General features: G+C 38.8%; 1 protein-coding gene and 1 long non-coding RNA gene across 10 annotated transcripts in view; one reads left to right on the top strand and one right to left on the bottom strand.

Annotated features, from left to right (window-relative positions):
- Positions 1-27,581, top strand: part of RBMS3 (RNA binding motif single stranded interacting protein 3) — a 1,161,208-nt gene that overhangs the window by 384,432 nt on the left and 749,195 nt on the right. For 2 of the 9 annotated variants that reach the window (XM_064378593.1, XM_012435501.3), the window contains exon 1: positions 25,044-25,885. The exons of 4 other annotated variants lie outside the window; for them this stretch is intronic. In XM_064378593.1, coding sequence (XP_064234663.1) covers positions 25,811-25,885 — 75 coding nt within the window. In that variant the 5' untranslated portion in view covers positions 25,044-25,810. Of the gene's footprint in view, positions 1-25,042; positions 25,886-27,581 lie in introns of those variants that run through there. 3 more of the 9 variants (XM_012435500.3, XM_012435506.2, XM_012435502.2) reach the window with 2 other exon arrangements.
- On the bottom strand, positions 7,359-25,275 carry LOC105705599 (uncharacterized). The gene is made up of 6 exons (XR_001104701.2): positions 24,874-25,275; positions 18,585-18,685; positions 15,596-15,740; positions 11,500-11,615; positions 8,747-8,942; positions 7,359-7,443 (listed from the first exon to the last, which is right to left on the bottom strand). It is a non-coding gene; the product is annotated as an uncharacterized LOC105705599 (long non-coding RNA).

Raw genomic sequence — 27,581 nt, 5'->3', positions numbered from 1 at the left:
TTTATTCTTTTTCTTTCTTTTTTTCTTTAATATAGAATTTCCCTCTGTCACCCAGGCTGGAGTGTAGTGGTGTGATCTCTGCTCACTGCAACCTCCACCTCCCGAGTTCAAGCAATTCTTGTGCCTCAGCCTCCAGAGTAGCTGGAATTACAGGTGTGAGTCACCACGCTTGGCTAATTTTTGTATTTTTTGTGGAGTTGGGGGTTTCACCATATTGCCTAGCCTGGTCTTGAACTCTTGACCTCAAGTGATCCACCTGTCTTGGGCTCCCAAAGTCCTGAGATTACAGGCATGAGCCACCATGCCCAGCACAAATAAAGTTTCTACTCCTCAGGAAACCTACTTACTAATAAGAAGATACACCTCACAGCTGAGCCCGCTAATTCCTGGAAGTGTGGGCATGTGACCTTGAATACCTAAGGCAAGGCTTAGTCACTGACTGTATTTAAGTCTGCTTCCATAGCTGTAATGATACAGAGGGCTCATCCTAAAAGACAGTAAAGTAGAATCAATGCCATATAGCCATGACTCACTGCTGTAGTTGCTGGACATGTGGTCTAACGATGAAATCTTATAAGGGAAAATAGTACCTTTTTTGCTTATTTTCTTAGCTTGCAGATCTAGCAGAAACGTTCATATCTTACTTTTATGGTTTACGTAGATAGCTTTTGTTTATGTCCCTATTCTCCTTTTCCTTATCTGCTTGTCTTGAATTTTGTGAACTGATACACTTTCGTAGTTTAACCAGCGTGAGGCTACTTAATATCATTTGAGTGCACTAACACTGAGGTATTTTTATGCATGAGGATTTTTAAGGTGGTGGAAATAGGTATTTTCTATTTTCTTCTCTCTTGCATCCCAATGATAACTATTTGCATTTATTTTCTTTTTACCAACCACAGTTTTCAGTGATTCCTCCCCTACTCCCCTTTGCTTTCCCCATACCGTTATCTTAGTTCACATCCCTTTCACTTCTTCCCTGGGATATTAGAATAGATTGCTATGCGCTTGTCAAAAGTATAACGGTGATTTACTGAAAAGTCAAAGAGTAGGAGTACCTTTAATATAAGTAGAATAGACAAGATATCAACTGCATGGAGATTTACAAAGCTGGAAATTCAGAAACATTCACCCCACTGGAGAGACAAATGTCTCTTGTCTTCATAGAGGGACCTGTCACCAGTAATTGGGTCTGATGAATGAATGAGCCCTTCACTTTCTCAAGAATTCATTCTTACCTTTCTCACATGTTTCCCACCCTCTAGCCTCTCTTGAATGTCTTAGAGAGTCTACACATATGCCTGCTTACCTACTTAGTGCAAGAAATGGAACAAGTCCAATGTACCTCTGCTTATGATAAGAGTTAATTTTAGATTAATTCTTCGGGATCCTGTATGTCCCTAACACCCTGAGTTTTTGGCCCTTCCACCCCATTCTGGCATCTCTTAACTGGTCTCCCTTCCTGCAGGATCTACTGCATTCTTACACATTCTCTACACTTTCACTAGAATCCTGTTTACTAAACCCGATTTTCCTATATCTCTCTGTTTTGAGTTTTTTATTGTGTATGCTTTACACAAAGTTAAACAACTAAGTAAAATTAAATGAAACAAATTGAATTATGTCATTTTTCTGCTTATATTTTACTAGGTCTCCATCATGTAATGGTCATGAACTGTATATATGTAATTGTACGTATGGTGTGTGTGTTGGGGGGGTGTATCTCCCCATCTTGTGCCAATTTACATCTTATACTCTGCAGACCAAACTACTTACAGATTCTGCACACACCATGCTTTCTCAAATCTGAGTGTTAACACGTGGCATTTTTTTTTTCATTCAGCTTTCCCCACCTTGTCTACTTGAGGAAATCTAAGGCATCTTCATGTCCTCATGATTAACTCAAATCTTACCTCTTTACGCTTTTGATGCGTTCTCAGGGAGTGTTAGCTATTTGCTTTTCTGTGTATTTCTATTGCATCTTTTTTATATGTGCATTTTAATCATTTGTAATTGTCTATTTACATGTCTGTTTCTCCCCTAAGCCCCTAAGGGCAGCTGTATAACTAAGTAGATACGTTCCCCAAGGTTCAGCTGGTTGTTGCTTTCACATGATTATGCTAGCCAAACACATTGTAGAAACCAGTGAAAACATAAATACCACACCCAGCAGAAAGCTAAGGACACATGTTAGGTGGGATTGCCTGTAAGCAGAGTCAGAGATGGTGGTTCTTGTATAAGTGGTTTATTGAGGGAGTGCTCTCAGGAGAAACCCGTCAGGGAAGCCTAGTATAATAGGAGAAAGGGTTAGCTAAAGACTTGGTTTCAGAATTCTTGCTTCAGCCTGGTCCCAGGGGGAGCTCTGGAGCATAAGCCTTGCCTGCATTTAGGAGAAGTAGCTGGGCTTTTTTACTTCCTGGTCAGGAAGGTGGTCCTGCAGTAGAGAATATAGGATGGGGTGGGGTGATATAACCTCTCAGGCAGTTCTGAGTGAGGTGGTTCCTGTGGGCTAGAAACAAGTCTCCAGCAAAGATGGGAGGAAGAGAACATGGGCTTGTTAAAGGAGTTCTGGCAGGGGCAGAGACAGAATTTGCTACACATACCCAACTATTCTCTCTCTATATTAGTTTGGTGCAAAAGTAATTTTGGTCTTTGCCATTACTTTTAATAGAAAAAAGTGCAATTACTTTTGAACCAACCTAATATAAAAGAAGGCAATAGTTGTCATTTTACCAAGCACTTTTTACCAAGCACTGTACTAAGTGCCTTACATGCATGAGCTTGGGCCCTTCAGTGGTCTGTCCTGGAGTATGTTTAACCACTTTCAGATGTTTCAGTATAACATCAGGTGTTTCAGTATAACATTATAAAACAAATCCAGGCCATCGTCTGGGGAAACAATGCCTGTTCCCACATTTTGTTGAATTCGGGAAATGCTGATTGCAAGATACATCAATATTTTATGTTCTACTAGGAAGGAAAACAAAAAGCTTCCTACTAAACTGTAATGTAGTGCTTTCCTGTTGTCCACCATGTGACACACCTACTTTCAGAAGTATTGAAACATAGGGAAAAAATATGCATGAAATTTGGAAATTTTTAAATATTGATGACCAAATGACAAGTAGGAAGAAGTTTATGTTTAGATTTATACATTTTTAGATCATTGATTAATATCTTTGAAATTATTTCTAAAAAGGAGTATTTAAAGTGATTATTATTTTTAAAATAATATAATAGATACAAGTGCTTGTAAGAATTTTATGTACTTCTGAGTCAATCACAGGGATAGACTTTTGATAGACTCTGCATATACTTTCTGAAACATATTTAGTCTAAGACTACTGTACAGTGTTCTCACACACAATTATCCTATGCTGTATCTGAGAAGAGGTGATTAATGACATTTATCAATAGTTTGTCAATGAGTATTAGGATTTGTTAGAATGGCATATGATATATTGGAAATAGTGTTTCCTTGTTCATATATTTTTAAATTATTTAGCATAAAGTATAAAATCAGAAAGGTTATTAATAATTTTGAAAGATTTCTAAATACATAGGTCCAATCATCCATGATCTTTTATGTCACACCATCTTCAATTCCCACTCTTTCCTTCTCTGATACTTGTCACATTTCAAGAGGTAAAAACCTAAGACGAAGACCACCAATTTGATAAAAATAATATTTTTGGGTTGGTGTAATAGGTTATTCTATTACAGATTGGTGTTTTCCTAATTTTTCAATATTAGTGTGAATATTATAATATCATTATAATATTAATGTGAACACTGTAAATATTAACAATGAAACATTTTTAATGAATGTTCTTTGAGCAGCAGCCAAATGAAACAGCCATACTGGATATGCTGAATTCAGTTAGTTAATTGAAATATGAGAGATTTCTTTCTTTATTCTACATTAAAAAGTGCTTATTGCCTTAGCCAGCTAGTTGCTACTACCAATATTAAAAACTACATAAATTATAGAAAGCTATCCACAGAGGCTAGCATAAAAATTACTGCCCCTGCTGAGGACAAAATGATGTCTTTGGTTGAATTGCCAGATATGAAGTAACAGCAAGAGATAAATTATTTTCTGGGCCATTATTAAAGGATTAAAGGTGGATTCCAAATCTCTGTTGACCAGATTCATTTTCTTCTGTGTGGTTGGTTTGTTTTTGCTCTGTTTTGAGTTATTACAGAGGAAATTGCTGCATCGTTAAATAAAGTTAAGAGTTGCGAAGAAAACATCTTACTGTTTTTATTTGTTGCTTTGGTTTTATATAGCATTGTCAGAGTCAGCTTTGACATATTTTACAGAAAATCAACATTTTAAATTGCTTCATGTCTAAACTGATCTAGAAAACTTTCAAAAGCAGATTTAAAGATAGAGTCCAAATTCATTTATAATCACTAACATTTTTAGAACTTAAAGTCTAAGTCTTCAGAATTGCTCCTCCCTTGTGTGGGCATAGGAGGATTGGTAACACAGAAAAAGTTTTTATCATATAGTTTTGCCTTTAGATATAAGCTTCAATTTCTCTCCCGTCTAAGAAACAATATCTCAAAAGAAAGGCGAAAGGATAACCTTTTAAGAGAATGTGAGAGCATCTCTCTGCTGGACCGTTTGACTTGGCCCATGATGGAATTGTATCATAGAAAAATTGAATGGCTTCAGATGTTATGAAACTGGGTCATCTCCCACCATCATGATTGATCAGAAACTACACCAAAATCAGTGGGAGTGGGGAAAATCCATGGAAATAACTGCAGAGTTTAGATATGTTTTATTGGTATTTGATTCAAGGGTAGTTTAAACAGATTTTCTTTAGTTATTCTTTAGTATGAATACAGAAGAAATTTAGTTTATTTTCTAGGCTAAGAATAAAAGTGATGAATTGAGCATGTGGTAAATTTTTTTCCCTTTGTATTCATTTTCTAGGTTTAAAATGTATAGGGAAAATATAGATAATTTATAGAAAAAATTTAAAATCACATTTATTTCTACTACCCTGTGATTCATTTATTCTTTAGCATGTCCTATGTGCCAGACATTGTTCTAGGAACTGAGGTTATACCAGTAAGTGCAACAGACATTCCTACCCTCATGGAGTTGACAGTCCTATGGGGGAGATAGGCAATTTTTAAAAAGTAAATAATATAATGTATTGAAAGGTGATAAGAACTATGGAGAAAAATAAAGTGAGGTCTTCACATTCTACACAATTTCAGAAAGTATCATTCACATTCTATTTTATGAGACTCCCATTCCCTGGGACTGCGCAACATGGCTCTGGGAAGGGAGTCTGGAGACCTTTGGCAAGAGTAGAAGGAGGAGAGGGTGTGTTGAGTGGGTGGCTGGATTTCTTGAGAAGGTTACGTTAAAGGCTTGAAGATGGTGCTAAGGGAAGAATTCTAGGCAGCAAGAACAGCCAGTGCAAATGGAAGAGCCTGTTTGTCAAATATAAGGACCAGAAAGGAGGTTAGTGTGGTTGGACAAGAGTCAGTACCAGAACAGTAGCAGAACATAATGTCTGACAAGTTAATAGAGAGGCTTATGAAATGAGTGTGATGTACAGTCACCGGAACGTTCTGCGCAGAGAAATCTGACTTACGTCTTGGAAAGGCCATCCTCACTGCGGTGTAAACAACAGACAATGGGGCACGCAGTGGGCCAGAAGGGAAGCCAGTAGACCTATTAGGATGCTAATGCAGCAATGTGAGAAAAAAATGATGATGTTTCAGGCTAGAGTGATAGCGGTGGTAGACAGTCTTTGGATTCTAGATGTATCCTGAATAAAAGGCTAATTACCTTTCTTCTCACCTGACATATGAAATAGTAAGAATAAAAATAACTTCAAGGTTTTGATACTGTTGTCATGATGGAGTGCAACTGGTCCTCCATATCAGTGGACTCCACATCTGTGGATTCAACCAATCACGGATTGAAAATATTTGGGAGGAAAAAATGGGTGGCTGCATCTGTGCTATAAAGGTACAGACACTTTTTTTTCTTGTAGTGATTCTCTAAACAATAAAGTAGTCCAACTATTTGCATAGCATTTACATTGCATTAGACATTATAAGTAATTTAGAGTTGACTTCATATATGTGGGAAGATGTGCATAGGTTATATGCTAATACTACACTATTAAGGGACTTGAGCATCCACAGATATTGGTATCTCAAAGGGTTCTGGGAACAGTCACCCATGGATACTGAGTGGCAACTGTATATCTATGCCATAATTTTGTATGAATTTTTGTGTGTTTAGGTGTATAAAATACTTGGAGGTTGTAATCCTAAATCACCTATTCATTTACACATTTTTTACTTAATGTAACACATATCATAAAAGGATCTCTTACACACTCAAATGTTGACTGACAATGTGATATTAAAAAAAAAGTTACATAGCATTTCACAAATCAAACTTATTACCCAATACTCAGAATTGAGAAATAAAATGGGTTCTGTCAGAGATTGAAAGGCAGCTTGTGGAACTCTTTTCCAGAAAAGAAATCTGTTTGGGTTTGCTGTGCTTTTATCTTACCACTTCAGAGCTCCTTAACTTGAGAAATTTGCCAAAGAGTTTATCATCTGAGTTTGGTGAGGAAACCAAGAGTTAGGTGACCAGAGTCCTTCTCTTTGCCAGGCAAGAATGACCTCGTTCTGAGATGATCCCCCTCCTGTGCTGACTGGACTTGTCTCACCTAGCATAGGACTGGACAGGCTGGTCTTCGTGGTCCCTAACTCACAGTCTTCCCAAAAATACTAGTGGGGTCCAAATATTCACCTACCACCAATGCCTGCACACAGACTGTGGATGTTACTAAGTTCTACAGGGATCTCTTTCATTTATGTCGCACATAGGCTGTTCCCTCACCTGCCTATCACTGTAGTCTGGCTGTCTTCCTTTCAGTCTTGTATATAGACTTTTCCATGTTTTTCTGCAGGCAATTATGTCATATTGCCATTTTGCCTGGAAGTCTCTGAAACGTTTTGCGCATGTGTGGCTTAAGTACCACATCAAAAGGAAATTCCAAGACATACTAAATTTATTTCTTAAATCACTGTTGACTAATTACATTACCTTATCTCTTCATGGTTTTGACATATGTTCTTAGGACTATTTCTGGCACACAAAATAAATTTGAATTAAATTAAAACACATTTTCTAGTTAGAGAGTATTTTAAGTTGTAGGATGTGTCTCAGTCACTACTCTAACTTGGGATTTGCCTTTTATTTCTTATTAGAGTGCTAGATGCTGTTCAGCTTTCAACATATACAGCTCCTCCTATAAATGAGGGCCTTGCTTAGAGGAAAGTAGATGGAACAAGACAAATAGTGACTTATTTGGGCTTCCTCTGGGCATCACTGATTATCATAGAGAAAGATGCCTGCACAGGATTAGGTACCTCTTGAATTTTTCTTGTGATCTATGTTAAGGAAGAGAAAGATCATCTAAGTTTTCCATGGCCTGTAGTTACTCATCAATTCATTCTATATATATTTATGACATGCTTGTATGTGTCAGGCACTATACTGTGCTCAGAGGGACAAATTGTGAACAAATACAACTACTTGTCTCATGGAATTTATTAACTACTTATGAGAAGGACAATAAATAAATGCATACCATGCCAGGCGGTTAGAAGGGCCTTAAGCATGTGTAAACTGGGGTAATAGGACAAAGAATGAAGTCAAGTTGCTATGTTACATAAGATGGTCAGGAAAAACCTCTTTAATACAGTGGCATGTGAGCAGAAACTCATAGGAAGGGAAGAATTAAGTCACACGGTTATATGAAGAAAGCTTGGTGTGGGCATAGGGAAGTAAAGTACAATGCTGGCAATGCTGGCCTCTTAGAGGAACTGCAGAGAGGCCAGTGTGGCCATAACAGAGGGTGCAGAGGATTGTGGTAGGAGGTAAAGTGAGGAGGTTGTAGGAGCACACTGGGCTTTGAATCCTTTCTTGCCTGCCATACCCCGATTACTGCTTTTTCCTATAGATCTTGAAGATGTTTATATTTTCTAGAGTTTTCTTTTTAAAAATTTGCATACATTTAAAGTGTACAAGTACAGTTTTGTTACATGGATATACTGTATAGTGATAAAGTCTGGACTATTACCCAAATAACGTATATTGCGCTCATTAAGTAATTTCTCACCATTCACTCCCATCCTGCCCTCTCACCCTTTTGAGAAATACCTCCAAGAAGAGACAAGACCTTAAGCTCATTATCACTGTAATGTTAATTTTCACGTAGTTTCTTGGAGGTTTACGGATGACCAGCAAAAATTTGATTAAAAAAGGTTTATTGGTGATGAATTAAGGTGAGAAGGATAATAAGGAAAAAGTGTGATAAAACAGATGGGAGAGTAACAAAACAAAGTTTATTTGGCATTGGAGACCATTGTGTTTTACCTACCCAGTCATTTCTGTTTCATTCTCCCTTTCTTTCCTGGAGGACTCCAAATTTTTTATTTTATAATTCATGCCATTCTTCAGCCATATGCAGACGTTTGCTCTGAGAAAATGACCTTTCTCCCAGGCTGAGGAATGGGGAATCATGGGTAGTCTAATCCAATCATGATAATTCCACCTCCCTCATCAGTATATGACTTAAGAATTTCCATGTGACCAATTTTGTCAAGTGAAACATGAGTAGTAGCATAGAGGAGAACCTTCTGGTGAAAGTATCCTACATTTTTAATAGATGGAGATGGAAAAGGTAGATACCTCCAGATGTGGGTGGGTTAGGATAACGTGGCTGAAACTGCTGCAGCCATCTTGGGACCATCAGGGTGAGTATTAAACACTGAGGAAGATTGCCATGGTTAAGTGATTGGTCTTGGCACTCTCTGCTGAGAGATATTTGCCTCTTGCTTCAGAAAGGAGTTCCAGAATCCACACCAAAAGAGAAACCTCAAGAGTCCTAGAAAGGGATAAATAAGTTACTTGGAAGTTGTAGTCTCACTTGTGATAATAAACATAAGGACTAATTTTTATATCTATCAACAGAGAATCATAAAATATCATTAAATGTTACCTCCTCAAAAAATGATATTTTCAAAAGAAATCCTTATCATATGTTGTCAGAAGAAAGAAGTACATGAAAATTTCTTAAAATCTCAATAAAATAATGCTTTTATCTAGATCTTACACATAAAAGACAGAAGGAGAGAGAGAGAGAAAATGAGAACTATATATTCATATATTCATATGGGAAAATGCCAGAAGCAAATAGACTTAATATTAATAGCTATTACCTCTGGGTGGTAGGATCAAATGGGATTATATGTGTAAATGTTTTTGTTTATTTTCATATAATTTTGCATTTCAACATTTGATAGTAAAAAAGTAGAGCTTTTATAGTCAAGTGAAAGTTAACAATTTTTCAAAAATCAAAGACAGGTGATCTCAGGTGTCCTGCAGGCCTTCTCTTATACAATTTTTGAAGTCTGGGAGTCCTTTTCATGAAACTGAGCAAGGCCCTCAGTTCACCTTTGCCCCAGTCCAGCTCCTAAGTCGGATTCTAGCCTCAATTTGAATACTTCATAGAAGTTGGGATGTCTAAACCACTGTTTCAAAGAACTGGTGAGATTCATGGCAGTTCACCCATTCACTGCCTTCCTCTGTCTCATAGGGCCAACAGGCTATCCCTGCAGTGAGTATGGACCTGGCAGTGCAGGGGTGGCTTGGACTCCTTAGGCTGCCCTAACTTTCCCAAACTGCGTAGACTTAAGATGGTGGACTGTGGACTTCCTAACGCCCTGCTCTTAGGTTGCAATACGACCTACTGATGATCTACACAAAACAAGGATGATAGTGACAAGTTTTACTGCATAAATATTTTTCTATCCCCAGGGCCAAGGCAGCATGAGGCTAAGCATGCAGATGATATTGCCAGGATTGCTGCATAATACAAATTAGAATTCAAGTCAGCTTGAGTCACACAGGGGCTTGGGGCCTCCAGGCTAATGTATGGTGACCTGCAGAGGCTAAAATAAGGCAGAAATGAGACTTTTTCACTAGTTATAAGTCTTTAAGTATGATTGCTGGTCATTGGTAAAATACAACATTTAGAGCTAACATTTAATATTTCAGAATACAATCACAGCACAGTCTTATTCTTCCTATTTCCTGGCACGAGCACAGCATATAATCTGTCAGCCTATATGTAACCCACTCTTGGCATATTGTTTATCTGCTTCATGATAGGAAAGAAAATGAAATAGTGGCCAAACAGGCATACTCTGTGTTTTTAATGGGGACAGTCTGCTAGTGTGACTGTCAGCATAGTAAAGTCCCAAGTTGTCACAGTCTAGGTTACTCTAAAATCAATGTCTGAGGAAAAGACTTGAGTACAGATAGTTTGCTTGGGATGTGATGTCCTGAAGTAGGAGAGAGTGAGTGGGGATGGTGGAAGGACAATCCAGTATAATGGTATATTATCAAGTCACTGCTAGAAGGTTTGCAGCAAGAACCAAACCCAAACAGAAACCTAAAGTTGGTCAGTAGGGTTCAGTGTGGCTGAAACCTCCCGAAAAAGTGCAAAGGACTCCCAGAGTTGTCTGCCTGCAGGCTGGGAACCAGGAACATTTACCTACCAGCTCCTGTCCTAGTTGGTGCTGCATTGGTGCAATTGCCCTCTATTTTCGGGCTACAGTCACCCAGACAATCCAGCATCTCTGAAAACCAACTCTGGGAAAAAGTCCTGGGGTAGAAATAAAACACTATGTGGCATTTGCTTGAGATGGGGTGCTTTACACAAGGTGAGTCTATGCTTCCGTGGAACTGTTCCCTAGAGCTAAGATGGCTGAGGGGATGTGACATGGGCTACTAAAGATCCTGATGATTTGCAGCCCTTAGAAATAGCGTTTTGGGAATCAGAGCTTGGACAAATTGGATTTGGCCTATGTAGTCTGTATTTTAATTCATTTATTGAGTACCTATTAAGTCCTAGTGCTGGGGAAACAGGATGGAGAGGATCCCTTTTAAGATTCTAGTTTGGTACAGCAAATAAGGTCCTTTAAGTTAAATATGTGACCTACTGTAATGAGGTATGCATAGGATGCCTAGTGAGATTTCATGGGGTTTTTATTCCAGACTGACAAAGACCATCAGGAGGTAAAAGTTGGGACATACACACGTAGTACATGTATATATATGTATACATATATGTTATATGTGTGTATGTATACAACTGGTTCTTATGTATACATGGCAGAGTAATGGTTGCCTGCATCGCGTGAATTATTTATCCTTATCCAAATTCAGAACTAGAGGCCTTTTAAGATTTATGGAGTACAAAGGATCACACTATAGAATGGCTTTAGTGAAAGTATATTTTTCTCCCAATTCATATTTGTGCTTTGGATACTTTTATATTTCTTGTTTTCTGGTACCTATATTCACTGCAAAAATAAAAAGAATCCATGAAGCTTATTCCTAGGGCACAATTTGTATTCTGCAGAAGAAAACCTTTGCACCTGCCACTAAAATGCATCCACTTCTGGGGTGAAATGCACCAGCTGTTCCCCGTCTCCAATGGCACGCCAGGCAGTTCAGCACCACGAATGAGGCATCGTATCCCAGGCAGATGAAACTGGTGAGGAAATTTCAAGTCAACAGAATGCAATTACCCAAATTGAAATTAGGCCAGGGGCATATCAGGAGGCCCTTCCCATCTGTTGGGGAAAAGGATCACCAGATATTTACTGAGGGCAAGTGGTCAGAATCTTAGCTTTAGGAATCATTTAAAAGGCAGAAATTTTAAAATATATCAAAGGAAAACTGCACCTGGTATAAAAATTATATCCCTTCTCTGAAAAATAAATAATATTAGGGCCTTGAGAAGCTCAGCCCTTTCCTGCTCTGGAAGAAAAGGAATGTTTATGGATGGGGAGGTTAAATATTTCTACATCAGCTACTCTTAGCAAGGACATGCTATAATGGACGATTGGTTATACTGGAACTGACAAAAAGAGATTTCCCAAACCAAACATATTGAATCCAATACATTTATCCCTGGTTATAATGGATAGACCCTTCCATTATGAGCTTATGAAACAACACCATTCGATTTTTCTAGAGGCCTTGACATAAGCATTGTTTCTTTACCAGGGAAATAAGCTAATTTTTAGAGTTTGCAGCAAAAATAAATAAGCTGTTGTCGTATGAGCTGTGACTAGTCCCTATATGACAATTATACATCACAACCATAGACTCTGCAGGTCAGTTTACTACAGGGATCTTCTGCCTGTAACCCCTGTCCTTGGCAACCTTTGTACCTTTCTCCCGGGAGGATGACTGCTGAGGGAATAGATGAATTTGTCTTAGTCTTTGTACCATTGTAAACCCAAGCATTGGCATAAGGTCCGCACAGCCCTTTAGAAATAAATGAATAAAGCATCTCACACCAGGTCATGGTTTGGGGGGAATCCATATCCATCATATTGAGCAAATAAACTGGCTTCCTTTTATTAATTTCTTTCAAGAATTTGCCTCTTTTTGGGACTGAGAACACGATATTTCCAGCCTGAGGGAGGAATAATGGAGGCACGTCTGGGGCAGACATCTCCTTTTCTAGCTGCTGCCTTTTGGAGATGTGGTGCCCTTACGTTCTCATATGCCACACCCAAAGTTGGTGCCAGGGAGTCTTCTCTGTACGGCCCCTGTAGGTGGCTATTTGATAGCACATTGCTAATCCTGAAAAACTCTCATATCTATTTGGATGTAGAGAGGAAGGAAAAGAGTGAGTGGGTAATAAGTCTCATTCAGCATTAAAAGAAAAGCAAAATTTTGTTAGGGTGGTTCACTTTGCACTCTCTTTGCTTGCTGAGAGGCTGCATGTTGGGGAATATGAGAGAATGGTCCCAGCTGGAAGTAGTGAGACAAGTTTGTTTAACTGTTGAATTTAATGCAGCTGCCCACTATGAGAGGGAGGAAGCCACAGGCAGGCTGTCTACAGGCTGGCTCTCTTACTGTCTCCCTCGCCGAGTAATGTCACCCTTTACTCATCGCTATGGCAATTAAGATCATGAGTCGAGGACAGGCATGGTGGCTCATGCCTGTAATCTAGTGCTTTGGGAGGCTGAGGTAGGAGGATCGTTTGAGGCCAGGAGTTTGAGAGCAGCCTGAACAACATAGTGAGACTTCATGTCTACAAAAAGTAAAAAAAAATAAAACAAAAACAAAAATAAACCCAAGACAGGAGTCTGTAAGTCTCAGGGGCCTCACACTCACACTGGTTTCTCCACCACACCGTGCCAAACATTCCCAGAAAGTCTCCTAAAATGAGCTCAGTACAACCTATCCTGGCCATAAATGGATACCCTTCTGAACTCTTAAGAGGTACAAATATTTCATCATACTTGCAAAATGCTAACCTGAACTTTGCCACATTTTTGCTAATTGGACAGAACACATTTCTTAACATCTCTGGTTTTGATTCTTGTTCGTTGGTGAGTACCAAAGTACATCTCTCACAGAGGAAAACGGAGAACATATTAGTTAAGGTCGATCCAGAACTCACAAATGTTAAAACTTGGCATTATTTAGAGCTGTAGCTTGTACTAATTACCTCTTAGTTTTACTAGCCCCATATAACAAGCTGCCTTCTGCATATTTTATGTGAAAGCTGATTTTCTGAAAGGATGAGAGTTGTAGGAGCAGGGAATGACATAGGTGCTAGGTTTTATTTCCTGCTAAATAATTCTCCTCCAGGTGGGTAAACTTTTAGTAGTTAAATTGCTTACAACGAAGATTCTACACTACAAGAACAAATCTCCAGTGATAATTATTTGTCTGTGTTCTTAGCATTTATGAGTCTCAGTAAACAGTCAGTACATTTATGTTCCCCCCATTACCTTCGGTCATAAACTTCCTTAAAGAAAAACGAATAATTATGTTTCCTGACTGCATAATGAACATAAACATTCAGAATCCTGAAGCCCTGGTGGGATGGATGGAGCATCTGGACTCCTAGGGGTTTACCTGTGTTTGAGGCACTGGCAAAAATGTCAGGCGGGCTGTATGGCCATGATTTAGTGCTGTTCACGGAGGTGTCATCTGTACAAGACAAATCAGAATTTGTGGTGCTTTCTTGTGGTGCCGGGGCCTCCCAGTGTAAAGCTGCTGGGAGGGGCTGGGAAGCTGGCAAACCTCCTGGCTCAGGTGCAACAACTTCGTGCTGCTGATGTAAGCTTCGCCAGCCACCCGCTGGGCCAGTACCCGCCCCGCCCCCGCCCCCGGGGCCAGAGTGTACTCCCGTAGGCAGAAAGACGCAGTCAGTCTTATCTTAGTTTAATAGCAAGTGTATTGCAGCCATCCCGAAATCTCAGAATCAGAAGATGACCTTCAATGACTAAGTACAACCTACATTTTACACACGGGGCAACTGAGGCTCCAGCTGGGGGACTCATATTGCCAGGGACAGTCACTCACAGCCAAGAAACCTGCATGTCCTGATTTTGGGTTTGATACTCTTAAATTTCTTCCTCAGGGTCAGGAAGTTGTGGTGCAGGTTAGAGAGTAAGGACTAGACAAAGAAAAGAGAGTTAAGAAAACAAGTAAAGTAAATGCGAGGAAATTACATTTTTCCTTTGTAGTTCATGTGGGTTTATTCTTTGTACTGTGGTCAGAAAACACAAAACCTACTATTTTATAGCACAATAAGGTGACTATAGTTAATAATAATTATGTAGTTTAAAATAATTTAAAGAATGTAATTGGATTGGTTTTAACTCAATGGATGAATGCTTGAGGGGGTGGATACCCCATTTTCCATGATGTGCTTATTTCATGTTGCATGCCTGCATCAAAACATCTCAGGTACCCCACAAATATATGCACCTAAGTACCCACAAAAGTTTTAAAAAATTAAATTGTTTTTAAAAAGAAAACACATCAATGCAACTTTTTTACCACTAGAAATGTACAAACGAGAGTGAATGAAAATAAGAAAATTTTCAGCACTTTTCTATCAGTGGTGAAAGACTAGTGTTTTGAATCTCTAATTGACCCCAGCTGATATTTTTGTAAATATAGAATGAAAATTACTAGAATTTGAAAATGCATAAAGTAGATTTCCAAAATCCAAGTCCAACCTTTATTACTTACAGACAAGAGAAAAAGTTCTTTAGACAAATGACCATAAAGCTGCTAGATACGGATTCTTATCCCTAGACTCAGTGGTCATGGATGTGTAAGTCTGCCAATCAGCACTTGCCTGTGGACCACACTTCGGGTAGCATTGCCCTTCACCTCCTTTGTGTTCTGTTTTGCATATTTTTCTGGTCTCTCTGAATTGTACTTTTCTGATATCAGGGATGGGGATCTGGACATCTGTCATTCTAGATAGTACTTTATTGTGTTGAATAACAATTTAAGAAAACAATTAAAAATTTTCCTCATGCTAAAAGGAAAGACATCAGCTTGAAACTATAACAAAAACAGAGCTACTGGAATACTGTATTGCTTTATATTAGAAACACCACTGGTGGTTTAAGTCTTTTAAAGGATAGTTAATTTGGGGACTCTGTTGGTTTACACTGTTTAAGTGTAATAAGAATAGAAAATACTAACCATTGTCAATTGTCATTCAATTTAGGGACTTCATCAAATCTTCTGTGTCCTCTGAAAGTTCTGGAAACTGTCTCAGTGCATCAGTTGGTAGTAGGGTGGCCAGATTCAGGATATAAAAATATAAACTGCCCAGCTAAATTGGAATCTCAGACAAGCAATGAATAATTTTTATAAGTGTGGTTCAAATATTTTTGAGACATACCATATGTAATATTTTAGACATACTTTTATTTTAAAACTTATTATTTTCTGAAATTGAAATTTAACCAGCTGTCCTCTATTTTGTCTGGTAATTCTAATTACTGGTCTTTTGGCCTGGACTTCTGCCACTGTAGACTTTTCAGGGGAGAAGAATTGGCCCTGCCAGATCAAATCTAGCCGTATCGACCAGATTTGCTTAGCTATTGGCAGCTAGAAGCTAGAAGTCAATAAAAGTGAAGATATTTCTTTCAGAAGAAATGTGTTTTCCATGCGGCTAAGGAGTTACGTGTTTTTCCCTACCTTGAGGCTTTCAGTTTCATGTTTTCTAGTGCACTGGTCCGAGGACGGTACTAATCATGGTAGAAGGCATGCCTGTGAGAGGGGCCACTTGGAATCTATGACTTCCATCAGTACAAAATTGACTCAATGTACTGCAAGTAGTGGAATTTGTGGTATCAAAATATATAGAAGGCATAGTGAGAGACTAAAAAAAAACCATTATTCCTACAACGCATTATAAATAAACTGTCAGAGACGCATCAATATTTGAAAAAATGTGAATTTAGTGAGAAGCACATGGCAAAAGTCCTATTCTTTTTCCAATGGCTGTTCTTCCAGTGCTGTAAAGAAATACTAGAGACTGAGTAATTTATAGAGAAAATAAGCTTAATTGGTTCATGATTCTGCAGGCTGTACAGGAAACATAGGTTGGGCATCAGCTTCTGGGGAGGCTGCAGGGAGCTTACAATCACAGTGCATGGCGGAGAAGGAGTAGGCACATCACATGGCAAAAGCAGAATCAGAAGTCGGGGGTGAGAGATGCCACACACTTTAAAATGACCAGATCTTGTGAGAACTCACTATCACCAAGCCACGAGGGATGAGCCCCGATGATTCAAATACCTACCACCGTGCCCCACTGGGGATTACAATTCAACATGAGATTTTGGTAGGGACAGATATCCAAACTATATCAAGTAGAATGTTAAAAATGAAAATATTGCATATTTATGCAGGTTTAAACCTTTCCCTTTGCCATTCATTGGTAGCTATTATTATTTCATTAAGTGATATTTGTCTTTATATCTTAAATAAGAATTTTAACATCATTTTGATGTAGGACTAATGCTCCCAGATTTTAAAGAAAGACAGACTTTTCTTAAGTAGATGTCTGCTTCAGATAGAGAGGAAATGACTAATGTAAACATGTAATTTATTTTTCTGTTGTCACCTCTGGGCTTTAAAAATTTTCCTCTCTGGTAATAACAAAAATTCCTACTTTGGAATACACTTATCCTAAAATTTCTTTTAAAATAATGTTTATTTTAAATAGTGAAATAACATGTTTATTTTAAGATATATAGGAAAATGCCAAAATTTATCAAAAAGTAAAGTACAATTACAAAATACCTAACCACAGAGGACAGATTTCACTGTGGTTATTTTGATATTGCTCTTTCATTCTCTTCATATTTCCTAGTTGAAAAACTGCATATATAATACTATATTCTGATTTTTTCCATTATTCAATCTAAACATCTTCCATATTGATAAATGTTTTCTCAGCATCATTTTAATGGTTGAATCATAATCTATTCATTGGTGATTTATTCAACCAACCTGCTAGGACTGGGCATCAGGTTACTCCAATTACTTATACTTAAAATGCTAATAATGATGATCTATTTTAGATTCTTACAACTGAAATGACTGGAAAATGATCTTAAAGACTATATATTTTGTTTAAATTATATTAAAAACATAGACATTTATTAGGAAGGTATGAGTGCCGGTCTCACTGACCTTTATGACTGCCTTATTTATCTTTCATTATATTAGGATTTTCCAAAAAAGTTGAACCGTATTTCATATATATATGTAAATATATAGATGAATATATTACATATATGTATATGAGAGATTTCAAGGAACTGGTTCATTGTGGAAGTTGGAGGGTCCCCACAACTTCCTGTGGGTTACCACAGGGTGAGCCAGCAGGCTGGAGACCTAGGGAAGAGTTGTTAGACAGTCTTGAGTTCAAAGGCAGTCTAGGAGCAGAATTCCTTCATTCTCTAAAGATCTCAGTCTTTATTCTTAAGGCCTTTAACTGACTGATGAAGCCTACCTACATTAGGAAGGGTATTCTGCTTTACTCAAAGTGTCCTAATTGAAATGTTAATCACATTTAAAAAATACCTCACAGCAACACTTAGACTAGTGCGTGACCATACAGCTAGCACCATAGCCATGCCGGGTGGACACATGCAATTAACCATCACATTTACCATCCAAACAGAGTTTATACTACGTGATAAAAGGCCATGCTCTTTCTTTCCAGTTTTCTGTCTGTCTCCATGCAGATATGATTGATTTGCTTAGGACTTTTATGTATACTGTATTTTCCATTTTAAGCACAAAGGTTGTCTCATCCACTTTTCAACTAAGCATTTAAGATTGCCATCAGATGATGCTGAGGACTAAGCCTGTATTCGGGCCCTATACAGACATGTCAGGAATATTCCTCTACCATGTTGTAACTGGGCAGACTTGGAAAGGGTAGTTATATCTTCTTCCTCTCAATTTTCTCTGTTGTAAAGTGCGAAAAATTGTACCTACTTCCCAGGTACTTGTGAGTATTCATTGAAGAAACATTTATATTTCTAGTAGTATATACTATGTAGTAGGCTACATATATATATGTATCTGTTTGCTTGCTTCAATCAGTTCAGGCTGCTATAACAAATTATCATAGACTGAGTGGCTTAAGCAACAAATGTTTATTTCTCACAGTTCTAGAGGCTGAGCAGTCCAACATCATGGTGGCAGCAGACCTGGTGTCTGATGAGGGCTTGCTTCTGGGTTTGCAGATGGCAGGTCTTCTCACTGTATCTTCACATGACAGAAAGGAAAGAAAGATCATCTCTTCAATGTCTTCTCTTATAAAGACACTAATCCCATTCATGAAGCCTCTGCTCTACTGACCGAATTATCTCCTCAGGCTCCCACCTCCTAATGCCACCACATTGGGGTTAGAATTTCAACACAGGAGTTTGGGGAGGATACAAGCATTCTGTTCATAACACTCGAAGTTTTTCCCTTTTTTTGGCTCATCAACTCCAGTACCCATTTCCAACAGTCAGTGTACAAAAACCTTTCCCTTTTCAGAATACCCAGTACTTTAGCAGTTCTCTCAGAAAACTTAACATGTATAAGCCTCATTTACCCTTTTATTTTTTCACAAAATAGTGTCCGTTAACCACTAGCACATAAATGAGATGATTTTAGAGAAACCATTTACAGTAGTTTGATTTACAGTGGTTTTCTGCCCACCCCCCCATCTTCTTCACAGCTTTGTTTCCATGGCTTCAGGTTTCAGTTACCAGTGGTACAGTATGATATTCTGAGAGACCGAGAGAGAGACCACAATCATATAACTTTTACTACAGTATATTGTTATAATTACCATTTGTACTATTATTGTTGTTATTCTCATATTGTGCCTAGTTTATGAATAAATCTGTCGTACATATGTATATATAGGAAAAAACATTATATATAGGGTTCAGTACTATCCAAGATTTCAAGAGTCTTGGAAGATATCCCCTGTGAATAAGGGGTAACTACTCCATTTATTTATTTAAGAAATATTTACTAAGTGTGTATTAAATCCCAAGGACAGTTCTGTGTGTCAGAATATAATGTGTTAAATAAATTTGTTGTCCTGTGGAGCTTAGATATTAATGGGAAGAATACCCAAGTAAGAAAACCAAAAATGCATAACCAAACTGTAAGTAATGCTATATTAAACAGGTAGCCTAGGATAATCTGTGGGAACAATCACCAAATTTTACTAGTGCACTGTAACAAAGGTTTATTTCTTGCTTCTGAGAAGTCCGCAGTGGCTAGTCCAGGCAGCTATGTAAATTAGCCGCCCTCAGCTTTCCAAGGTGCTCCCTTCTTGTGGCTCCTTCATGTCAGCACGTGCTTCCACTGGAGAAGAATCAAAGAACAGCAGCTAAAAGCTTTTACATGTGTCTCTTGCTGCTTCATGTTTCATTGGCCTTTGCAAGTCACATGGCCATGCCTAATTTTAGTGGAGTGAGAAAGTGTGAATCTTGGTAGTTAATCCCAGAGGCAAAAGAGAACTGGATGTGCCTGCCACAAGTATTAAATGCCATGAAAAATGGAAATAGAGTGAGAGGATATAGGATGTATCACTTTTGCAAAGATAATAGAAGAAAAATAGACATGAGCCTTCATGTATATTTTTGCTTTCTAATAAAGTATGTATTCCAGAAAAAAATTAAGTTGAATTAAAGAAAACTATTTAATAACTAATCTTACAAATTGGTACTCAGATATGAGAGAAAACATAAAGATTATACGTGAATGGCTGGTGTTTAGAAATATAGAGTTGGTAAATCCATTTGAGGACAGGGACAATAATATTTATATTGGTACCTTCAATTATTTAGGCACGTAGTAAGTATTTGGTAAAACTCTGTTGAAGTTAACAACTCTCCCTTGTTTTAAATTCTTCTTGCTTTTCTACCCGATTAAACGTCTCAAACTATACCATGGCATAATTTTGTCCTGAGGTTTGATATTGTCTTTCAAGGCCAATTTTAATCATCTTAACAGGAATATTTTTATATTCAATTATAGTTTAAATTTGGACCACACATGCTTGAATCACTGTTGTCTCTCCTAATTTGTCTTAGGTGTTTTCCTAAACCACCTGTAAGTATTCTGCAGAGGAAAAAAAAGTTGTAACAGTACCTTAATGTTGGAATTTGAAATCTACCATTTTGTCTTTTTTTTTTTTTTTAATAACTTTTATGTTTAACATTCCTTTGACAACTTCTGTGTTGGAGAGGGATTTCATAAATTTAAATAAAGTGGGCATGAAATGCCAAGATTAAAAAAAATATTCTTTCAAGGTCACGCACGTCCTTCTTGAAGATAGAAGAGTATATGTATATGCTTTTTAGGGTAGTAGGATTTTGGTTTTTCCTTACACTTCTTTTCCTTTGCTTTTGACTAAATCTTTTTTTTTTTTTTTTTTTTGAGATGGATTTCCCTATTGTCATCCGAGCTGGAGTCCAATGGTCCAATCTTAGCTCACTGCAACCTCAGCCTCCCAGGTTCAAGTGATTCTCCTGCTTCAGCCTCCCAAGCAGCTGGGATTACAGGCACACACCACCACATTTGGCTAATTTTTATATTTTTAGTAGAGACGGGATTTCACCACGTTTGTCAGACTAGTCTCAAACTTCTGACCTCAGGGGATCCACCTGCGTTGGGCTCCCAAAGTGTTAGGATTACAGGTGTGAGCCACGGCGCCTGGCCTTGACTATATCTTTATGATTTAAAACACAAACATCCAAAGAAAGGACTCAGTTATTCTCTGAGTGGATAGGTCAAGAGCAAACTAGAAGAGACTTGTCATCTCTACCCAGTTGACCCTCATTTCAGCATTTCAGTGCCATTACTTCCCCACTTCCCAAAGGTTTAAGGCATCATCTCAGTCCTCTTAGTCAAAAACTTGTCCTAAATCAGTGCCTTAGCCCAGCCTGGTGGCTCACACCTGTAATCCCAGCACTTTGGGAGGTAGAGGCAGGTGGATCACCTGAGGTCAGGAGGAGGCTGGGGCAGGGGAAATGCTTGGACCTGGGAGGCAGAGGTTGTAGTGAGCCAACGTCGTACCACTGCCCTCCAGCCTTGGCAACAGAGCAAGACTCCATCTAAAAAATATAAGCAATAAAAATAAATAAATAAATCAGTGCCTCTTCTGTCTAGCCTGTGCATCATGTGAACCAGTGAGAGTCTATGCCCATTGATGCAGTTTACTGTCCTTTAATTTCTATGAAATTTGTTGTTTAGTTGGCAAATAGGACACAGCTGTCTTCTGATTTAGAATATGCCTTAAACCAGTTACCTCCTACCTTAACTTGATCATTTAAATGGAAAACGCTACTGCTCCAACAGAGCAGAAATGATACAAAAACTATTTCTGATTTGAGTATCTTGCCTCCTGAATTGCCATAGCTACTGGTGCCTCTGAGGGAAGGAAATACAAAATAAAAAATAAAAACACAGGTTTTACAATTCCCACAAGTGGTAAACCTACTTTGCATTACTTAAGAAAAGCTTTAAAGGTGCAATGAAGATGTTTAAGCCGATGACAATTTATGCCCAAAACATTACAATAATCCAATGAAATCAAATAGCATTTTAAAAAGTAATAGTTTTGTGTAGAAATTGCTGATAGCATCAATGCATGCTGGGAACTTTTACAGATGATGGGCTGTATCAGTTTTGGCTGAGGAGTTATTTATTTGGCTTTTCATTTGTAAATAAGACAGTATTCTTTTCCCCTTAAGGAGTATTTAAGCCATGTATTAATAAAAGAAAACGTATATATCTAGTCGATGGTGGTAGAATTGGCCAAAGCAATCCTGGCTTTTGGTCTTACAAGTCTGAATTTGGAGGGACATCAATAGGTTGTTTAAATGACAGCATTCTATAGTTGAAGATGACTGGATGTAGAATCCGAATATTTGTATAGAGTCTTTGCTGTACTGTTAATTATCATTTATTTAGCTTTCCATATCAATTCTTTACTAAGGTTTATATGACCTGGCCCAAAGGTACCTCCCCAGCCCCATTTTATGGTCTTTACTCCTCACTTGCTTATTTCAGCCTCTGTACCATATCTTGCACATTCTAAAGACACTGTCCCACTGCAGGCTTTTCTGTAGTCACTGTCCCTGTGACTGCGATGTTTTTCCCCCAAACGCAGGCTGGCATTTGTTAAGCAGATCCAACATGTTACAAGGTGTTTTAAACGCTTCATGTGTTTATCTGGGTTGGTTCTCGTAATTACTGTATGAAGTGAATAGTGATATTTGATGGTTGAGGAAACTAGAGGAGATGAACGCAGAAGAGGCAGGAGTGGAACCCAGGCAGTCTGGATGGGTTCCAAGGCATTAACACTAAGTATTCTTACAGTGCACAATACCCCGAGAATGGTTCACACCCTTGCCTTGACCTTAGGAAAGCATTTTCCCCAGCTCTTCCTTGGAGAGCATTTTCCTATTTTGTTTAAAGTGGAATCTCTGTGACTTTGTTTCTGTTTACTCTTCTTATTTCCTTACAGCACTATGTATTTCCTGACATTGTACTGTGTATTTACTTGTTTATCCCATTGTTTGTTCCCCTAACCCCTCCCCCGACTAAATATAAACTCAATGAAAGAAAGACCTTGTTGTGATTCATGTGCCTCTATATTCTGGTCAGTTCTTGACCTGTGATAAGGAGTGCAATGTACGGAAAGAGGGATCTAAGTAAGGTTGAAAAATTATTAATTATGTTTAACATTTTATTCTTCAAACATTTACTGAATACCCATTTTGTGCTCAACTCTATGCAAAGTTTTGGAAACGTAAAGGCAAATAAGAAAGATGTGACCTCCTGCTCTCCTAGAGTTGAGAACAGCATGGAAGAAACAATAAGCAGGCGAATACATGGAGAATAAGCCTTCAATTAGGGCAAATAGAAAGTGCAGCAGAGAAGGCAGGGTTTAGAGAAAGCTGCTTTGAGGAGGTGATATCCATACTGAGACCTGAAGGACAGGCTAAAGGGTAAGAGACGGGGAGATGGAGTTGAGGGAGCACTCCGGGAAGAGGGAATGACAGAAGGCTCTGAGAGCATGTTCCTGTCCTGAACGTAGCTCAGTATGACTCGGGTTAGGATGTGAGGGGCAGAGATGAAGGTCCGGGAGTAGAGTAGAAAGCCATGGGTGGACAGCCCCTCAAGTGTCCTGAAACCTATTCCAAAGACTCAGGACTTTATTGTCTGAGAAATGTGATGCCACAGAAGGATTTTTAACTCAGTGTCATTTTTAGTATCGGATTCAATGTACTGCCTTCAGCCAGGAGAGTTGGCAGTATTTCCATTTTACAGATGGGACAACTGAGGCCCCAAATAACACATTTAAGAGATAGGTGGGGTTGAATGTTCTCAATCACCGTGCGGTCAGGGTCTCCTAACTCTCCTAACTCCCGCCCTCCATCCTTCCTTCTCTCCTTCTGATTGTTATTCTTGCCAAAAGTAAAACATAAAACTGTTTACCTGCCATCCTTATTTTTATCCAGGGAACACGCATGCACTCACACAGCTTCCAGAAACCAGTTCCCCTCAGCGGAAGCCAGTTGCTTCAGGGGTGGTGCGGCTTGCATGTGGATGGACACCATGTGTCCATTGATCCCAAATTCTCTGTTCTCCTTGACTAGGAAGCTGGATTTGTACCAGGGACCTTTTTATCTAAATAGGCAACTCTGGGCTCTGGAGAACAGAGCCGACTTGACAAAGTAGAAAAGAGCTCAGTCCTGGTCTGCCCACGCTTTGGGCATGCGTGAGCACTCACAGCAAAACACAGCTGGCACATCTAATTTTAGCTTCGCCTGCCTTGAAAAGGGACCCTTTAAGGAAATATATTTTCTCTGAAACAATTTGTATTATAATGTAGCAGCTGATAGACATGACAGAATATTATCATTGGTGGGAAAAAAACTCTGTCAAGTAATTATGATTTTTGTCCTTTTTTTTTAGATGATATCAGTAAAATGATTAAAGCATCAGTGCATCAAAATAATCAGAGACAATGGGAGAAACAGATTTTATCTGTAAAAATCTGATAAACCTAAGGGATCATCTTTTTTGATTTTTACAAAATGGATGTAATAAAAAGAGTTACTATTTTTGATATATTCAGTTGATCAGTCCAATCTGATGACATGGAGCATATTATGGTAGTCCTGAAGTAGACCCTAAAATTTCTTCAATACTTAGCATCCTCCAGGTCTTCCAGGTGGTAAAAGGTTAGTTTCTCAATCAGCTATTGGATTCATCTGGCTCTAGTGTGTTAACAGATTTCGAAAGCATCCGGGACTTACTTTTTCCCCCGTTAACCAGCAAGGATAGTTCCCCTGCCTTTATTTCTTTTCCTTCCTCCTCCTTCCTTCTTTCGTCCTCTCTTCCCTCGCTTCTGTGTTTTGTTTAGCAGTGTGGCTTACCTTGGAACTTGGCAAAAAGAAGAACAAAAAGCAGCTCTTGTGTGGGGTAGATGGAAGGAGGGATAAGAAATAATCCACCGCCCGCATTTGAGTTCTTCAGGTTCAGTTCCAGCGGCAGCAGCGTTGCTGCAAAAATCGCTTGCTATTCGAGATAGCCAGCAGAGGGAATCGGAACTTTGTTTGCAGCAGGGGTTGAAGCAGCCTTTTTTTTTTCTTGGAGGAAATACTGCAGCCTTCTGGACTGCGTACGCTGCTCCCTGGAGAGGCTCTCTCGGTTCCACCCACCGGCTGGAAGGAGGGGAAGTGAATGAAAGGACAGGACAAGCCCCGAACACCATGTCACTCTGGGAGGGAGACAGCAGCAACTAAGCTGTGCAAGGTTTTTTTTTTTTTTCTTTTTCCCGTTTCTTTTTCTTTCTTTCTTTTTTTCTTTTTTTCTTTTTCTTTCCTTCTCTGTCTTTTTTTCTTTCTTTCTTTTTCTTTAAGTTGGGGAAAGAGACAACCAGGAGACAGGAAGCTGATCTGCAAGGATTCGGAGTTGTGCTAAAAGGACTTTGATTTTTTCCTCCTTTACAAACGCTGGCAATTGACATCACTACAGACAGCCTGGTTAGAGAACAAACTGCCTCATCCCAAGTGGACCCCGGCGGCTGGGGGAAGCCAGGCAAGATCTGGGAAGGCTGTGTGTGGGTGTTTTTTTTCTACAGATCTCACTCCTCACGCTTTTTTTTTTTTTTTTTGTGCTTTGGTGTGTGTTTTTTGTTTTGTTTCATTTTTTAAAAAAATTCTTGCTGTGTTGGAACTAGCGAGTGGTGGAGTCTCTGAAGCCTCATCAGTCACCGGGACTGTCAGGAACAGTGGTTTAAGAGGAAGCTCGGCCTGGGGCACTATACCCTGTCATCCAGTTCCCTGCCTCGGAGATAAAGATTCCAGCTACATGGGCAAACGCCTGGATCAGCCACAAATGTACCCCCAGTACACTTACTACTATCCTCATTATCTCCAAACCAAGGTATGGCTTGACCCACGTTCTGGCAATCAGCGTGGTATGCTTCTGCACTTGGGATGGGAAGCAGACAGGCGTGTGAATTATGATTTAACCCCCACCCCCATCACCTCTTCCTGCTTCTTTGAAATTAGTAACATACCAATGGAGTTAATGAGGCAGACGAAGACCTAAGAAAGCAGCAAACCCGGAATTGTAGCTTTCTCTTTAAGGAGAGATAATAGTTTCACTTGAGTTCGGTTCCTTTGTTGTTATTTGGCAGCATAAATGGTCCTGATATGAGGAGAGTCTTTTGCAGATGGGCACGGTTTTTACAAAGCAGATCACAACAGTGATTATCAGGCACAAGAATACAATTTCAGGGGCTTTTCTAGTGAACTGTTCTTTGTTTGTGGCTCTAAAAGGGTTTTTCCCACTGGATAGGATGTGCCAGGGTGGGGGTGACTCAAACTTTTAATCGCAGAGTATAGGATGAAAGGTCTGGGAAGGTGTAGGGCACCTACCAGAGTCTCTGAGAGTTTGTGTTTTTATTTTTAATTTGCCTTGTATATTTTATTTTATATTGAGGGTGATCAGCATTCTATAGACTGCATTCGGAGCTTTACAATAGATGTTTTTTTTAACTTTTAGAAGCTCTGTTCTGCTGTGTAGCTGCCATTAGGAAGCCTGAGTCTTGAAAAGAAATGAAATGTAACTGATAATAATTGGACTTGAATTGGTTAAATACTTTAGGCTTTATGTGTGTGTGTGTACTCAAATGACCATTAGGGGCCCAGAGGCAAGCCCAGGTAAGTAAGCAGTGGGCAGTACCTACCCTGAACTTTATCCTGCAGTTAAGACATGAAAGACTCTCAGGTGTGAAATCACTGCTCCAATTTGTCAATTAAATTGGACTTGATTAGGGGGAAAACATGTTAGTAGAGTGACCACCTCGAGCGTATGGGCGATATTATTTAGTATTGCGTTAGCATTAGCCAGGCTCCACCGTCTTCTTAATAAATAAATATGCCGAGAGTGAATAAGGCGTGCCTGAATGATCTGTGCTGTCACCAGGACTCGGTGATGTGATTAGGGTTTAGTAATTCATGCTGTAGTTATCTCTCATTTATTTTGTCTCATCAAACAATGCCTATTTGTAAACCAGACTGGCAAGCAGACTTTCAGTATTGTAGCAAAGATTGTTGCTTTATTTTTTTTTTCTTTTTCAATTGCTTTATAATCCACCCTGCCCCTCCAAGGTCGACTCACACTGCTGTTTGCCTTTGTGAGCATTTAGTTTGTGCTGCTGATGCTTAAATAGGCTAGCCCTCCTGCTCGGAGCCTTGAGTTTTAACTCTTTGGGGGTATTAGGTAGAGAATGCTGCCTGACATTCTTCAAGGAAATGGCAGAGCAAGGACAAGTTAAAAGTGGAAAATGTACAGTCATTTCTCATCCCTCAATGAAACAAAAACAATAAACTCAAAGGCTGCATGAAAAATATCAGACATTCCATCCCTTTTACTCATTTGGCTAAATTTTTCCAAGCGTTTTGAAAATTACACTTTGTTTTGGATCCTTGTTTTCTACTATGGTGTATATTCAGAAAAGAAACTTTAGATGGAAATGAGTAACATAACTGTTTTTCTGTTTGAGATTTATTTTAGCCTATTGCTAACAGGAAATAGTGAATGTTATGCACATTTTTTCAGACGCGGGGTGCAG

This window comes from Aotus nancymaae, unplaced genomic scaffold, assembly GCF_030222135.1.
Source record: "Aotus nancymaae isolate 86718 unplaced genomic scaffold, 86718_ANA_hifiasm-v0.15.2.pri h1tg000019l, whole genome shotgun sequence".
NCBI classification, from domain to species: domain Eukaryota; kingdom Metazoa; phylum Chordata; class Mammalia; order Primates; family Aotidae; genus Aotus; species Aotus nancymaae.
The sequence above is the reverse complement of the archived record's forward strand: the minus strand, read 5'-3'. Positions and strand labels throughout refer to the sequence as shown.